This window comes from Rana temporaria, chromosome 11, assembly GCF_905171775.1.
Source record: "Rana temporaria chromosome 11, aRanTem1.1, whole genome shotgun sequence".
NCBI classification, from domain to species: domain Eukaryota; kingdom Metazoa; phylum Chordata; class Amphibia; order Anura; family Ranidae; genus Rana; species Rana temporaria.
The window spans coordinates 37418743-37434296 of record NC_053499.1 but is presented as its reverse complement, the minus strand read 5'-3'; the positions used below and the strand labels follow the sequence as shown (position 1 = coordinate 37434296).

Genomic DNA, 15554 nt, shown 5'->3' with positions numbered 1-15554 from the left:
TTTAAAAATTGTTGCTTTTTTTGTTTATAACGCATTAAATGGAAACTGCAGAGGTGATTAAATACCACCAAAAGAAAGCTCTAATTGTGGGAAAAAAGTTTTGTTTGGGTACAGTGTCGCACGGCTGCACAATGGTCAGTTAAAGCGACGCAGTGCAGTATGGCAAAAAATGGCCTGGTCATTAAGGGTACTTAACATGTTCCACAAGTCCCTCTTCCTATTCCCATACCTAAATTTCCCAAACATTTGAACTCCTATTTATAGCCATATCCACACTGTTACCAAGAGGATGAGCACGTTTGCCAAATTGCACCCCTCAATGGCTTTTCCTCTTTGAGGTTTTTAAGTTTTACCACCTCCTCCCTGCACTGCAAGTCAAATCCTTAATCCACTCCCCACCCATGCCTAACCCTTTTCCTGACTTCCAGTCCACCCTGTCATGTGCCATTTCTCCTTTGTGTTCCGAGCAGCCTCGTTTTTTTGGTCTTTTGTGGTTCCGTTCAAATGAATGGGCAGCTGTAACACAACCCACATCAATTTGGATTGGTGTGAATGAACCGTAAAAGTAAACTGTAGTTCCATAAATGTTGACTTAAAATGCATGTTAACTTAAAATTTACGTTCCACTATGTTTGGCATGATGCCACAATGTGTGCACATTTCTTAAGAAAATATTTTTTTGTGAATCTGTTGCATAACTGCTGTAGATAAAAGTTTGACTTAGCAAGTTATGTAAAAGAGCATGGCGCTTTTTAGGGATGAGGCGGACACATCTGGGTTTGGTTCATGGAGATTTGGCTGAACATATCAGACATTCAGATGCCAAATCCAAACCCTACTGAAATCGATTAGCCAAACTGAACTATCGAGACCTTGAGCAAATGTGTCAAATCAATTTTCTTCATCTTTAAAGGGGTTGTAAAGGTACAATTTGTTTTCCTAAATAGCTTCCTTTACCTTAATGCAGTCCTCCTTCACTTACCTCATCCTTCCATTTTGCTTTTAAATGTCCTTATTTCTTCTGAGAAATCCTCACTTCCTGTTCTTCTGTCTGTAACTCCACACAGTAATGCAACGCTTTCTCCCTGGTGTGGAGTGTTGTGCTCGCCCCCTCCCTTGAGGGGGAAGGGGGCGAGCAGGAGAGTCAGGACGCTCTCTATGTTGCAGATAGAGAAAGGAGCTGTGTGTTAGTGGGTAGTGGTATAGATTCTAGTCGGGCTCCACATGCAAAAAAACATACATGGGGCCCCCTGAAAGCCAATACCTACTAACCCATGTTGATATATTGATGAAGACAAGGGCCTCTGGCCTATAACCTTGACTCAGTAGTTGTGGGGGTGCAGGTGGAACTTTAGGATAAGGCACCCCTCCCCCAATATCATCCTCTCCCCTATGTGAATGAGTAAGGTGCACATGATACCCTACTCAGTTAAAGTGAAGCTCCACTTTTGTTGAGAAAAAAACATTCCCCTCTGGGTGAGCTATATATATTACAAAGATTATAACAACCTTTGTTGCAGATTCCTAACTTTTGTTATTCTGGAGAAATCACTGTTTGTTCCTCTGTACTGAGTGGGTCGATGGGAGTGGTTTCATAATTATCAGTCAGCTGTGCAGCTGCGGAGCACTAATGAAGAAAGCTGCTGGGCATGCATCCCTTTAGATGTGTTTTCCAATTGGGAGTATCTCAACAAAAATTTATTTTTAGCAAAAATTTTAGCAGCCGCAGATTGAAAAGGAAAGGTCATTTTTAATAACATTCAATTACAATTTGAATTGTGTCGCAATTGATACACTATATTATTTTTTTCTTTAATTGTTATTTCTTTCCCCATGAAAGAGGAGTTACCCTTTCAAAAGAAGCCAGTTGTAAATAGGCACACACACACAAGTCTTTTATATATATATATATATATATATACATACATACAGGGGCACAGACAAACACACAGGGATTTCTTCAGAATAACTAAAGGTAGGAATCTGCAACAAAGTTTATTAAGATCCTTGCAATGTACGTGGATCACCCAGAGGGAAATGTTTGTTTCTCAACACAAGTGGAGTTACTCTTTAACCACTTCCCGCCCGGCCCATTGTCAAATGACGTCCACAAAGGACCTCTACCGATCCGGGTGGACGTCATATGACGTCCTGGGCTTTGTGGGGGGATATATGAATGATGCCTGCAGCTAGAGGCATCATTCAGATATCCTTCTCTTCTGCCGGCGATTCTGCACAACGTAAGAATGATCATAGTGGCGGTTCCGCTGCTAGATCGTTCTTACAGGCAGCGGGAGGGGACATCCCCCCCTCCCGCCGCCATCCGGTGCTTCTCCGAGCTCTCCCGTGCCATCGGGGGCCCGGAGAACGAATCGTCCGGTTCTGGCAGGAAGCATAGAGATGACTGGTGACCAGATGGTCACCAGTCATCTCTATGATCGTCGGAGGACCCGAGCGCGATGTGATGACGTCACGCCCGGGTCCCCGTAAGTAAACAAAGCCGTAAGTAAACAAAGCAAGCATGAGATCGGTGAATTTTTTTTCACCGATTTCATGCTTTCCAGCCTGGAGGAGAGATGTGGGGTCTTATTGACCCCGCATCTCTCCATAAAGAGTACCTGTCACACACATTCCTATTACAAGGGATGTTTTCCTTGTAATAGGAATAAAAGTGATAATAAAAAAAAATAAAAAAATAAAAAAAAGTGTAAAAAAATAAATAAATATGTAAAAAAAAAAAAGAAATAACATTTTTTTTTTAACGCCCCTGTCCCCAGTAGCTCGCGCGCAGAAGCGAACGCACACGCAAGTCCCGCCGACATATGTAAACGCCGTTTAAACCACATATGTGAGGTATCGCCGCATGCGTTAGAGTGCCAGCAACAATTCTAGCACTAGATCTCCTCTGTAAATCTAAACTGGTAAACTGTAAAAAATTTCAAAGCGTTGCCTATGGAGATTTTTAAGTACCGAAGTTTGAAGCCATTCCATGAGTGTGCGCAATTTTAAAGCGTGACATGTTAGGTATCTATTTACTCGGTGTAACATCATCTTTCATATTTTACAAAAAAAATGGGCTAACTTTACTGTTTTGTTATTTTTTTTCATGAAACAATTTTTTTCCAAAAAAAAGGCGTTTGAAAAATTATTGCGCAAATACCGTGCAAGATAAAACGTTTCAATGACTGTCGTTTTATTCCCTAGGGTGTCTGCTAAAAAACCATATATAATGTTTGGGGGTTCTGCGTAATTTTCTAGCAAAAAAAATATGATTTGTACATGTAGGAGAGAAGTGCCAGAATAGGCCTGGTATGGATGTGGGTATAAAAGCCCTGTATGGAAGCGGTTAACTGTAAACATTGATGATTTTACATATGGCTGGAATTCAGCTTTAAGTATCAAAATGCTGCAATTTATAATTACAGTCTGAACAGTTTCTATCTTTTTTTTTTCTCAGAATAAAAGCCTGAAGAACAAACTACTATCTGGAAACAAACTTTGTGGTCTCCGTGCTGAAGAAGTGAGTAAGACTTTCTTTAACTGGCTAAATGCTAACTGAAATGTTTATGAAGGGATCTGACCTAGCGATTCTGAATGAAAAATATAAGTAATTAATGTTTTATCAGACTTGACATTTCTCTGTGTTGATGTATAAGTAGTGCATTGTGTTAGAACAGTAAGTAGATGTACAGCTCTGTCTTTTGACATCGATATAAATGTATGCTAAAAGGCAAGCATTTTATGAGGCAAGTACAATGTCTGCAATGAATGTTGAAGGTGTTAAAGTGCAACTCCACTATAAATACATTTTTTAAGCCTGGGGTAGTATGTAGTGAGTGTTGCAGCCTTCCAGAGTTCTATCTGAAAACTCTCCTTCAGTCTTTTTTAAAGGGGTTGTAAAGGAAAAAAAAAAATTTCATAATAAGCATCCTTTACCTGCAGACATTCCTCTTTTCACTTCCTCATTGTTCGTTTTTGCTCAGAAGTTGCTCTATTTCTTCTCTGTTCTGTTCACTTCCTGCTTGTCTGATTGTTACTCACCACCGCAAAGGGAGGCTTTACTGCGGTGGTCAGTGACGTGCTCGCCCCCTCCTGGGAACTACATCTGTGCGGCAGGACGCTCTCTACATGTTAGAGACTTCAAGGAGGTGTGAATTACTGGGTGTGCCGCAATGCATACTGGGAAATGTAGTTCTTACATGAACGAGCGCCGCAAACCAGGAAGTGAATGAGAGAACAGAAACTAGAACGCTGGAGGTGATCTAGAAGAAGGAATTTAATAGGTATTTACTCGTTTTTTTTAACAGAATCATTACACTGATCTGTCTGTCTACCTTGCAGACATTCATTTTAGGCCAAAAAATGTTTTCCTTTACAACTCCTTTAACTTTCAGACTGGTTTCATACTATATTCGCATGCGGCTCACAGCAGGGGTCCGGTGTGTCCCCGTTCACCGTTTCATGTCCCATTTCAACACAAATTTTGGGCTGAATTCAGACCTGAAACTGACCAAAAGACGCACAGGACCCCTGTGCAAATTCTCACTGGAGCCGCAGCGGAGATATGTGAACCAGCTCCATAGAGCTGGTCAAAATCTCCTGCTATTGCAAATTGAATGTGTAGAAGCCGCATCCAATTCGCAGTAGTGTGAACCCAGCCACAAATGTGTTTCATTGAAATGATGGTAAGAGAATAGTAAAACAACTGGTGTAAATGCATACAAAATAAATAAGTACAGCAGTCTTAAATAAGGACAGCCATCCACAACTGCTCCGTTAAAAATAGATAATATGAAAAAAAAGGGGGGGGGGGGAATAAAACTATGCAGTATATATGAAGAGGAAACAACTGTGGTCACATTTCAGAAGACCTGCAGATGATTGCAAAATAGACTGGTGACATTTGGTATCAACTTGTACTTATAGACAGGTTTCGACAGCCAGCCTTCAGGCCCAGATTTTGTTATATGAGGTTGGGCACCCTCTGTGTGTATAGATACGGCTTTTTGTAAGGCAATACAGAATTAACTTCATGACACCAGGCTTGTAGAGTGGGAGGGAGTGCCTGCATCCATTTGTGTGAAATGAGCTTCCCAGCGATAAACAGTACTCTGCTTCTGTAGGAAAAGTGTCAAACTTGTCAAACTTGTCATCTTCAGGGTTAGGAAAAAACCTAACAAGCATAGTCTGGGGTCAACTGTCATAGGTGAGCCCATCTTGTCGTGGAGGAATTTAACCACTTGCGACCAGTAATCATGTATGACTGGACTGGACAGTCCCACAAAATGTGAAAGCAGCCGCCCCCCCCCCCTGGGGATTTGGGCATCTGGGACATGTGGGAGAGTGAGAGGGGAGATATATGGCATAGTGTACTGGGGTCAGGTATGCTCTATGCAAAATATAAAGCTCTGTGAGGCAATCTGAAGTCTTGGGAGACACCTGTTTACATGCATCTAGTATTTAAGCCAAATCCTCATTCTCCACTTTCCCAACATCTTGTGACCATCAGAATTTGAGTTGATAGGCAGCTTAGTGACAGAGGGAGTACTAAGATCGGTATAGAATATGGTAGGTCAGTTTCTTAGGGTCCGAACCTAATATTGTGTCCAGGATTGGGAGTGTTGGGAGCTGGGGAGGAGGGCCAGGAATTTGAGTATGTGGAGCATCACTCTTTTTTTAAAAGCCGTGAGGCTTTATTTCCTGTTTTCATTAGTGAAGATGCTGTTTTTTTATTATACAGGCTGGAACTTAGCTTTAAGTATACTGACATTTGACATTTTGCTGTAGCTGTAGCAAAGTTACAGCTTGCAGGATAAGTAATATGTAATCTTTAACAGGTTTTAATATTGTTTACTCACCAGGTACAGTGGTGAGTAGCGGCATTATAATACACCCCTGCTAAGATGAAAAAGACAATAAATTAATACTCTGCTGGTGACTTTACCCCTTTAAGATTACATCTCAAAAGTGACTAAGTAGGTGCAGCATTTTACCTGTTTTATTTAACAAGGCCATTTGAGTACCTGACAAGTGTATGGTGAGCCCTCTTGGCTCCTTTGCCTGAGGCACAGTGGTCAACATCAGACACAAATGACTGGTCCATGCAGTACACTGCAGTTCCATCCACTAGCCACTGCCCCACTACTGTGTGCTGTAGTGGTGTAGAGAATGGCAGATGGAACCCTGATGGGGGGCCAGGTATGCTAAAGATCCTTTAGCCACTCTGCCCCAGGTCACGGACTCACTGAGCATCAGGGAGGTACATTTTTATTGGTGCTTTTTGCAGCATGCTTTTTATCACATTTTATTTTATATTAGTGACAGATTCTTTTTGAATGAGTTTTGTGTCAGACCGAAATGGGAAAGGGGCATTTGGACGGGAGTTGGGGCTTGCCTCCTACCCACTGATTATGGCCAATGGAGGGAGGAGACTGAGGATTTTGTCTGCTTATCCCAGTCAGAGCATGAAAAAGAGCTCAGTTTAGTCTGATCCCATAGAGAGCAGATCATCCTCTAATATTTGACAACCATATGATGAACGATGAGACTGAGCCTTGGATTAATTCTCTGAATAAGGACAATGACGTTTCCCTTCTGGGATGGATGGAAAGATGTGATATTAATCTTGTCCAGATGAATAGTAAGAGGGAATATGGTGGCCCTCATGTAGACTGGTTGGAGAGGCTTGTTCACTTGGGACAGAAATCTTTATCAACAATATCCCTCAAGAAATCTATGAAGATAAAATAATTTCACTTTTTCAGACTGCTGGAACATTTTATAATTGTTGTCTCATAGACAATTGTAGACTGGTGCCGAACAGTCTGTGATCTCTGATTAAACAAACCATTGTCTAGGTGTAAATTCTCATTGTTAATTGAGTTAATTGGGTCACCTATTGTTTCTGTCTGTTGGCTAATTTGGCTAACTCTTGGAGGTTCCTACATGATGGGATTAGCCTTGGGTCAACTTTACCTCATTATCTAACCAATGTTTTGGGTAATATTTAGTTTTATTTTTCATGTAGTGACTGACCCACCTTTAAACTGTATAAAAACCTGTATTTCTGTTCAATAAACAGTGTACAATGTTTAGGATAAAAGGGCTGGTATTAGCTCTTGGTCTGCTGGAAGGGTGAGAGAGCAGGAGGCACTGTTTGGCGGAAGCACTCAAGGCATTCTGCCACAAGTTTGCATATCTTTTTCTGCGTCCCTTCCCCGTAAAGAGGCTTGGTCATCTTCTACTTACACATAACCTGGCTTCTGTGAGATTTTTGCTGACCAGTGCCACACAGTCTTTCTCCCTAGCTCTTCAAAATTCTGGTTTGCGTTACTTTTAAATATGCACTATGGAAACCATTAACTTAAATGGAAAGTTCATCACCAGAATGACAGCCACAAGATAAGCTTTCCACCAAAGTTAATTGGGTACATGGTATGCGTGCAGAGGTATCACTGTGCAGAATTTTTCAAGAGTTCAGAGCAAATATCACATGGCACCAAACAGGCAGCACAACAAAAAAAAACTAGTATAAGAGGCGCTACAGGCAAACATACACTTTGACCAAATCTCTGGGAAAAGGGAGTGGGGAGCAGTAAGAGATAGGCACACTAAAAGTACACTAACACCTTTAACACTTTGCAAACATTTATTGAATAAGGCTGCATGTGTTAGAAGCCAAACCGACCTTGCGGGGAGATGAACCCTATCATAAATAAAGTCAGCAACTCGTATTTCTATATTGGCTCACAGGGTGTTCTTATATCTGAACACTCCAGCATAAAGGAGAAATCATTGTTATACCAAATCCAGCTACTAGATCATAGTCTCGATAAGCCAGTGCATTTCTATTAGCATATAAATTATTGAAAACGATTTCCATGAAGACAGCACTGAATAGAAAGAATTTGTCACTCTACTTTTAGCCAGTCATTCATTCCTGTGTCTATGAATTTCTAATACTCAGATGAAATATTGTCAGAGCAATATTGCTTTTCGTTTCTCAAATAAAAGTAATTTCACTAAGATGATAGTATATGTTGGTTGATCGGTAGGTTGGTAAAAAGCTTGACCTATTGTTAAAATGAATAGTATATCTATGTTTATGTTTACAGGGAATTTAGTTTATTGATGATGTCTTTTTCTTTTTCTTTTTAGTCAAAACGCATACAGGCCCAGCTTAAAGAGCTTCGGTATGGCAAGAAAGATTTAGTTTCTAAGGTAAGTCAACATTTTTAGAGCAAGATTAAGTATTATGTCTAGTGCCCAACAGTAGATACAAGAATACTTTAGAAGTTTTGTAGAGGTCAGGAGCTATAGAAATACATTCAAATTCAGTGATTCAGTTAGGCTATTGCAAAATGTATGGCAAAAAGGGTATTTTTTGACACAGACATGGAAAAAATATACAGGTTTGCATCACAGTTAGAAATTATGTTTGGACATGTCACCATGTCTGATGCCACGTACACACGAGCGGTTTTCCCGTCGGGAAAAAAAAACAATGTTTTTTCGACTGGATTCCGCTCAAGCTTGTCTTGCGTACACACAGTCACACCAAATCCTGACAGTCAAAAATGCAGTGACATACAACACTACGACGAGCAGAGAAAAATTAAGTTAAATTAAGTTAAATGCTTCCGAGAATGCGTCGACTTGATTCTGAGCATGCGTGTTTTTTTGCGCGTTGAAATTGCATACAGAGAAACGGTTTTCCCGCTAGGATTTTTTCCTGATGGGAAAAAAGAGATCCTGCTCCCTTTTTTTTTCCGGCAGAAAAACAGCATGGGGACCTGGGTCCTGCCCCAGGGGACATGTAGTAATGCAAAAAAGGTTTTAAAAACTGCAGTTTTTTCAGGAGCAGTGATTTTAATAATGCTTAAAGTGAAACAATAAGAATCAAATATTCCTTTAAATATCATGTCTGGGCTGCCCCCTTAGTATGCCTGTTATATAGCGCATTGTTCCCATGTTTAGAACAATACCACAGCAAAACGTGCTATTTTATAGACATACTAAGGACACCCCCCAGGCACGATATTTAAAGGAATGTTTCATTTTTATTGCTTCACTTTAAGCAGTGTTAAAATCACTGCTCCTGAGAAACATGCAGTTTAACAACTTTTTTTTGCATTGATACATGTCCCCTGGGGCAGGACCCGAGTCCCCAAACACTTTTTATGGCAATAACTTGCATATTAACCTTTAAAATTAGTACTTTTGATTTTTCATGTTCGTGTCCCATAGACTTTAATGGTGTTCGCTTGTTCATACACATTTTTTGCCTGTTCGCATGTTCTGATGCAAACCAAACCATGGGGGTGTTCGGCTCATCCCTAATAAGTACACTGAGTGTGAACTCTATAACTCACTTTGGACAAATTTGGAGCCAAAGACTGTTTCTATTTACAAGTGACCGTCAGCCTTTGCTGCTATTAAGATATGGGAAGCTTTGGTAAATACTAGACATGTGCACACTGAAATATTTTGTTTCGGAATTTCGTTTCTGTCCGAAAAATACATTTATTTGGTTACTCCTGAAATTAGTTTTTGTTTATTTTGTTTAGTTAAAAAATGCAAAAAAAAATAAAAATGCATTAGTCCAAAAATCCAAATAAATTTAGGTTGAATCTGTCATTGAAGGCTTATGCTATCTGTCGAATGTTTTAAGAAGATTTGACGAAGCAGCTAAACTGTACGACGCCGCATTCGTACATTTACGGTCAAATGTTCCATCTACAAGCTGTAGAATAATTCTAAATGTTGTATGACACTAGTAATAATTATATTTATCAATTGTTATTACTAGTCAACCAACATCAAATTCTTCTATAGCCTATGGGTGGAGCATTTGACCGTAAATGTACGATCGTGGCATCATACGGTTTAACTGCTTGTCGAATCTTCTTAGAACTTTCGACAGACACCATAAGCCTTCAATGACAGATTCGACATTTGTATGTTTTTCGCTGCTTCGTCTAATCTTTGTCGTTCATGTCTAATGGTCTACCCCAACACTGTCTCTATAATGTCAAATCTTTTCTCGCTATGTAGAATAATCTTGGACTAATAGAGTTAAGGTTTGGCACATTCGACCGCAGGTTCGAAAGACACAGATTGCTATTGTCAGCATCATGTCGAATCTCCTATCTATATCGAACTGTTGTAGCAACGAACACGAAAATAAAGCATTTTTGGATCTTTTTGATTTCGGATCCTGCGCGTTCATTTTCGTTTGTTAAAAAGATAACGAAAGTACCCGAAATTCAGACAAAAATGCATTCGGACGAAAAACAAATGGACATGTCTAGTAAATACTGCATTGCAACTTTCCTATCGGTAACCCAAATAGGGCTAATAGATGGATGGAGAAGTAAGTGAACTTGTCACTTGTGAAATCAGTGTAAATGCAGGTTTAAGTTTGAATATTTGGCAAATTAGATATTTATAAATCCATAAGATAGAGTGTAACAGGAAGTTATAGTATTTCCAAACTGCATTATTATTAAGCACTTGCATGGAGGCTTTTGACATTTTGAACCTGGACCACGTTATAAAAGCCTTCCTTATTATTTTTCCCTAGCTGCTAGTTGTATCAACAGTCCAGTAGAAAAAACCTTATGTGTGAACCAGACATTGAATATGTCAGATTAAGGTGTCATATTGCAGTGAAAAAATTATTCAGGTTTAGTAGTTTGGTCTTTCTCTATGAGTTCTATTGGTAAATAAGTATGTGGAGTAGTACATTGGATTACGAGCATAATTTGATCTAGAAACATGCTTGTAATCCAAAGCACTCGTATTTCAGTGAGTTTCCCCATAGGAATCAATGGAAATTCATTCCAGTGTCATTGCTAGTGTATGTAGTACTGCATGTGGCCAGTGGTGGGGGGGGGCTGAGACACTCAGAAACACTCAGAGACACTAGGAGATCACTTGGAGATGCTTGGAGATGCTGGGAAACACTTGGAGTGTCTCCTAGCAGTGGACTCCGAGCATCTCTGAGTGTCTCTGGCATCCCTACCTCTGGCCACATGTGGTACTGCACACTCCAGAGGCTTGAGCACTGCTCGTCTTGCGAGACAACGTCCAAGGACGATTGTGTTGGTTCCTAAACAACCAGTCATCTTACATGTGTGGAAAGCTGCAGTAGATTATTCATAAGCGCTTTTGGCTGCTTTTGATTAAGTGGTCCACCTGTTGGGGTAAGGGTCTGTGTGAACTTCTCCATTTGGTGACGGATCCTTCCCAGCACCTTTCTGTGTGGACCTGCACAGACTTTTTGGACTTTTTATATATATATATATATGTGAGAAGTCATATTCTTTGAACGTTTGGACTATTAACACTGTATAAGCGCTGCACTTATGATATATTGTTTTTGTTTTGAACGCTGGAAGAATTGTGCTAGCAGCTTTTCCATACTATTATTAAAATTGAGCGTGGATGATTTGTGTTTTTTTTTACAAAAGAAAGCATGTCTGTATATAAAGTACCCCATAGGGAGACAAGCATATCTTTAAGAGCTGTGTCCACTATTGGTTGACCAGCAGTGGGAAAGTTTTCAATGCGATCAATAAGCTTTCTTGTATCTTCTAGTATACTTTACTACTCATTACAGTCTCCCATACCCGACAGTGTGGAATCCTGTCTGAGTTGGTATTTATGTGGGCTGTGTGATGGATAAAAAGTACAGTAGTTAGTTAAGGCAGTGGACTGGGTTCTGTGTGAAGAGCTACTATGCAAGGCTGCAGGTGACACTTTCAACCCAACGCCATCTTGGTGGAAAGAAGCTCTGGCCAGCGTGAAGAAGTCAATATGCCTGCGGGGCCCTTCTCGTGATTTTCGTTTGCCCATCTTAAGCGCCGAGGGTAGCTGCAGTCACCCAACTGCAATTTAAGCGATCTCTGCTGCCCCGTGTTGCTTTGAGCTGCTAAGAGCTAGAGGATTGTCCTGGAGCTAGATTACCATGTAGGCCATGTTCCCGGCTGCTGGCCATGCCCCTGGTCCTACCTTTTGTGTCAGGGGTTGAAGAGGGCAGGCAAACTTCAACAATAACACCACAGGAGCCAATGAATAACTTGGAATTTTGGCAGAACATAGAAGTATAATTAATTGATTTAATCTCAGACTCATGTAATCCTCTGCACAACACTAACAGTAGGAGAGGAAGGGCCAGTACTCAGTTGGGGCTTTGTTGTTGTAAGGAAAATCTTTACAAATTGGGAGAGCAAATGGATGGCCCAATCAGTGTACTATAGCTGCTATTGTGCCATTATATTGTGGGGATGCTCCTGAAGCAGGCCAAGTTGCCTATTAGCAGTGTAGTCAGCACGGAGGTCCAAGACCTGGTTGTGCTCTCGTACAAAGGTGCCTAGATCACAAAATCTGCTGAATAGATTCACCAAACTTCCAACAAGCAAAACCATTGACATACATTCATTCCAGTTGCCTGGAGTTCAGGTTTACATTTGGATAAGAAACAAGAAAAATACACCAGGAGAAAAAAAAATGTTAAACAAGGCTCAGAAAGGCTTAGGAAACATATGTTGTGTAAACAGTTGTAGCGAGTGTGAATCATTCAAGTGATTAAAGAAAAGAATAGCTCCAGGACTTAAATAAGTCAAAGGTTGGGAAGTGATAAACAATGTAGTTTCCTTTGGAAGGGGTTGTAGTCAGCACACTGAGAGCCACTCTGGGGATCGATACATTGTTTTGAAATGTAAAAGGCAAAGGAATAAGGCTGAAAGAAAAGAAAGAGAAAGTGAACAGGAAAAAAAATAGAAGAAAATAAAAGCAGAGAACAGGTAGGGAAAAAAGAAATGGAGTTGAGTTCTGGTAATATATAAAATTACTTTAGACATGGGGTCAGAAGCCGTAGATGTTTTTTTATAGCCTATTATTTTTCAGTCATTTAGAATATTTGTTTTGCACTCAACATAAAGCCATTTATATGCCATTTGATTTCTGAGAAACTTAGGAATACAACCTATTAATTATAAAGGGTTTAATATGATATCACCAGATACTCTATTGCTGGAATTATTAAAGTGTCCAGTACAAGCTAAACTAATGTTCTCAGACTTAAGACAACAGATCACAAATCACTATTAGCTTGCTAAAACAGACATCAGTATTATGTCTAATATTCAACAGAAACAGTATTTTACATGTAAATGTACCGTAATTGCTAGACATTATCACACCTAAACATGTAAGTTGGGCATTAAGCTTTACAAATTGTAAAAATTGATAATTACATTACATGTAAACTAAAGGAAATATTGCATGAAAGTGTCACTAAAATTTGAAAAAGTATATCATATTAATAACCTTGATCGCAGCTATGTGCCTGAAAATAGCATGGGCAGCCACCATATCCCCCCCAAAAACATTTTTAATTGTTTTGCTGAAACTTCTGCAGTCCAGAGTGTGTCTTATACACAGTGAACATTTTGATGATATCATAAATAAGCCACAGAATGGTATGTTAAAGTCATTTGCATTCTAATATATATATATATGGAAAGAAAAAAAAATGTTGCACTTTCATTAAGGGTGCTTTAAATGCTTCATTAAAATCACACTGAAATACAGAAATGAAGTGCTGTCATAACACCAATAACCATAAAGTGCATATGAGTGATTAGGAAATTCATAAAGATTAATTCATCACGTATATATACCACAAAAGGTCATCAAATTGATAATAAATAATTAAAAAACAAAGTTCATAAAGTTTGTGTTGTCATGCAAGAAATATTGTGCAAAGTCCAAAGTGGATGCGTCCTGCTATCTGAAAACTAGTACTGCTGGGACTTGCAGTTCCCTATTGCCCATGTGCCACTATCTGGACACTGTGGACGCTGGGACATGTGGCGCTACCCTGAATGTTATTGTAGCTGGCATCAGAATGCCATTCTATACAAAATTCGAATTTCAGAAGATGTTATATATAAATATATATATATCTCTATATATATATTTCAGGAAATGGTTATATATAGTTTTAGTTTAAATGTGGTAGCATTATTTCGAATTTGATAGTTTTTTTCGAATTCGGTAGATTTGTTTTCGAATGCTTTAAAATTATTTCGAATGCGGTAGAGTTTTTTCGAATGCGGTAGAATTTTTTTGAATACGAAATGAATCCCGAAAACGAATGTAATGAATGCAACAAACTTAACTAAACAAATTTGATTAAATAACAAATCCAAACGAAACGAAACAAAACACATTTTTTCATCCTGCACATGTCTACTGGATACCTATTTTGTGAACTTTTTGAACTCGGTAGCTCCACCCTACATCATGACCATATTTGGTCAATGCTAGAGTTGAGCGGACACCTGGATGTTCGGGTTCGAACCCGAACCCGAACTTTAAAAAAAAAGTTTGGGTCGGGAACCCGAACTCCAAACCCTATTGAAGTCAATGGGACACGGACTTTTAGTAAAAAAAAATGCGCGGAGGTCCCCCCAAATTCAATAACCAGACTCTTTAGGTCTGGTATGGATATTAAGGGGAACCCCACCGTCAATTTAAAAAAACAATGACGTAGGGTTCCCCCTAAATATCCATAACCAGACCCTTTTAGGTCTGGTGTGGATTTTTAAGGGGAACTCCACCCCAAATAAAAAAAAAAATGGCGTGGAGTTCCCCCTAAAATCCACGCCAGACCCCTTATCCGAGCGCGTTGACCTGGCCGGCCGCAGAAAAGAGTGTGGCCCCCCCCCTCTCCTGAACTTCACCAGGCCACATGCCCTCAACATTGGTTTGAGTGCCCCCCAAAGCACCTTGTCCCCATGTTGATGGGGACAAGGGTCTCATCCCCACAACCCTTGCCCGGTGGTTGTGGGGGTATGCAGGCAGGGGACTTATCAGAATCTGGAAGACCCCTTTTAACAAAGGGGACCCCCAGATCTTGACCCCCCCTGTGTGAAATGGTAATGGGGTACACTATACCCCTACCATTTCACGAAGGAAGTGTAAAAAGTTAGTTTCAGAAAAAAAAACACACACCGTAGAACAAATTACTTTATTAATTAAACCAAATAAAAATCCAGCGGTGAAAATAGACGATCGGTGCTGTTTGCTGCTCCATCGTTGTCTATCCAGCGCTGGGTGATGTGTCCAGCGACGGGTGATGTGTCCAGCGATTGGTCCAGCGATGAGAACATCCATCCATTCAGAGCACAGCTCAGCAAATGACGTGCCAATGCTTTGACGTTTCTTTTATAGGGGAGGCGGCCACGCGTCACGTGACCCCGTCCCCCTCTGACGCACACTCTGCTACGTCACTGGGACAGCCCAGACAAGGATAAAAAGTGTTTGGGGACCTGGGTCCTGTCCCAGGGGACATGTATCAATGCAAAAAAACTGCAGTTTTTTCGGAAAAGTGATTTTAATAATGTGAAACATTAAAAGTGAAATATTCCTTTAAAGTTCATACCTAGGGGGGGTGTATAGTATGCTTGTGAAGTAGTGCTTGTTTCCCGTGCTTAGAACTGTCCCTGCACAAAGTGTCATTTCTGAAGGAAAACAAGTAATTTACA

At 40.1% G+C, this 15554-nt stretch overlaps 1 protein-coding gene across 2 annotated transcripts in view; it reads left to right on the top strand.

Annotated features, from left to right (window-relative positions):
* Nucleotides 1-15554, top strand: part of LUZP2 (leucine zipper protein 2) — a 701970-nt gene that overhangs the window by 505849 nt on the left and 180567 nt on the right. For both annotated transcript variants that reach the window (XM_040328360.1, XM_040328359.1), the window contains exons 6-7: nucleotides 3458-3520; nucleotides 8158-8220. In XM_040328360.1, coding sequence (XP_040184294.1) covers nucleotides 3458-3520; nucleotides 8158-8220 — 126 coding nt within the window. The remainder of the gene's footprint in view (nucleotides 1-3457; nucleotides 3521-8157; nucleotides 8221-15554) is intronic.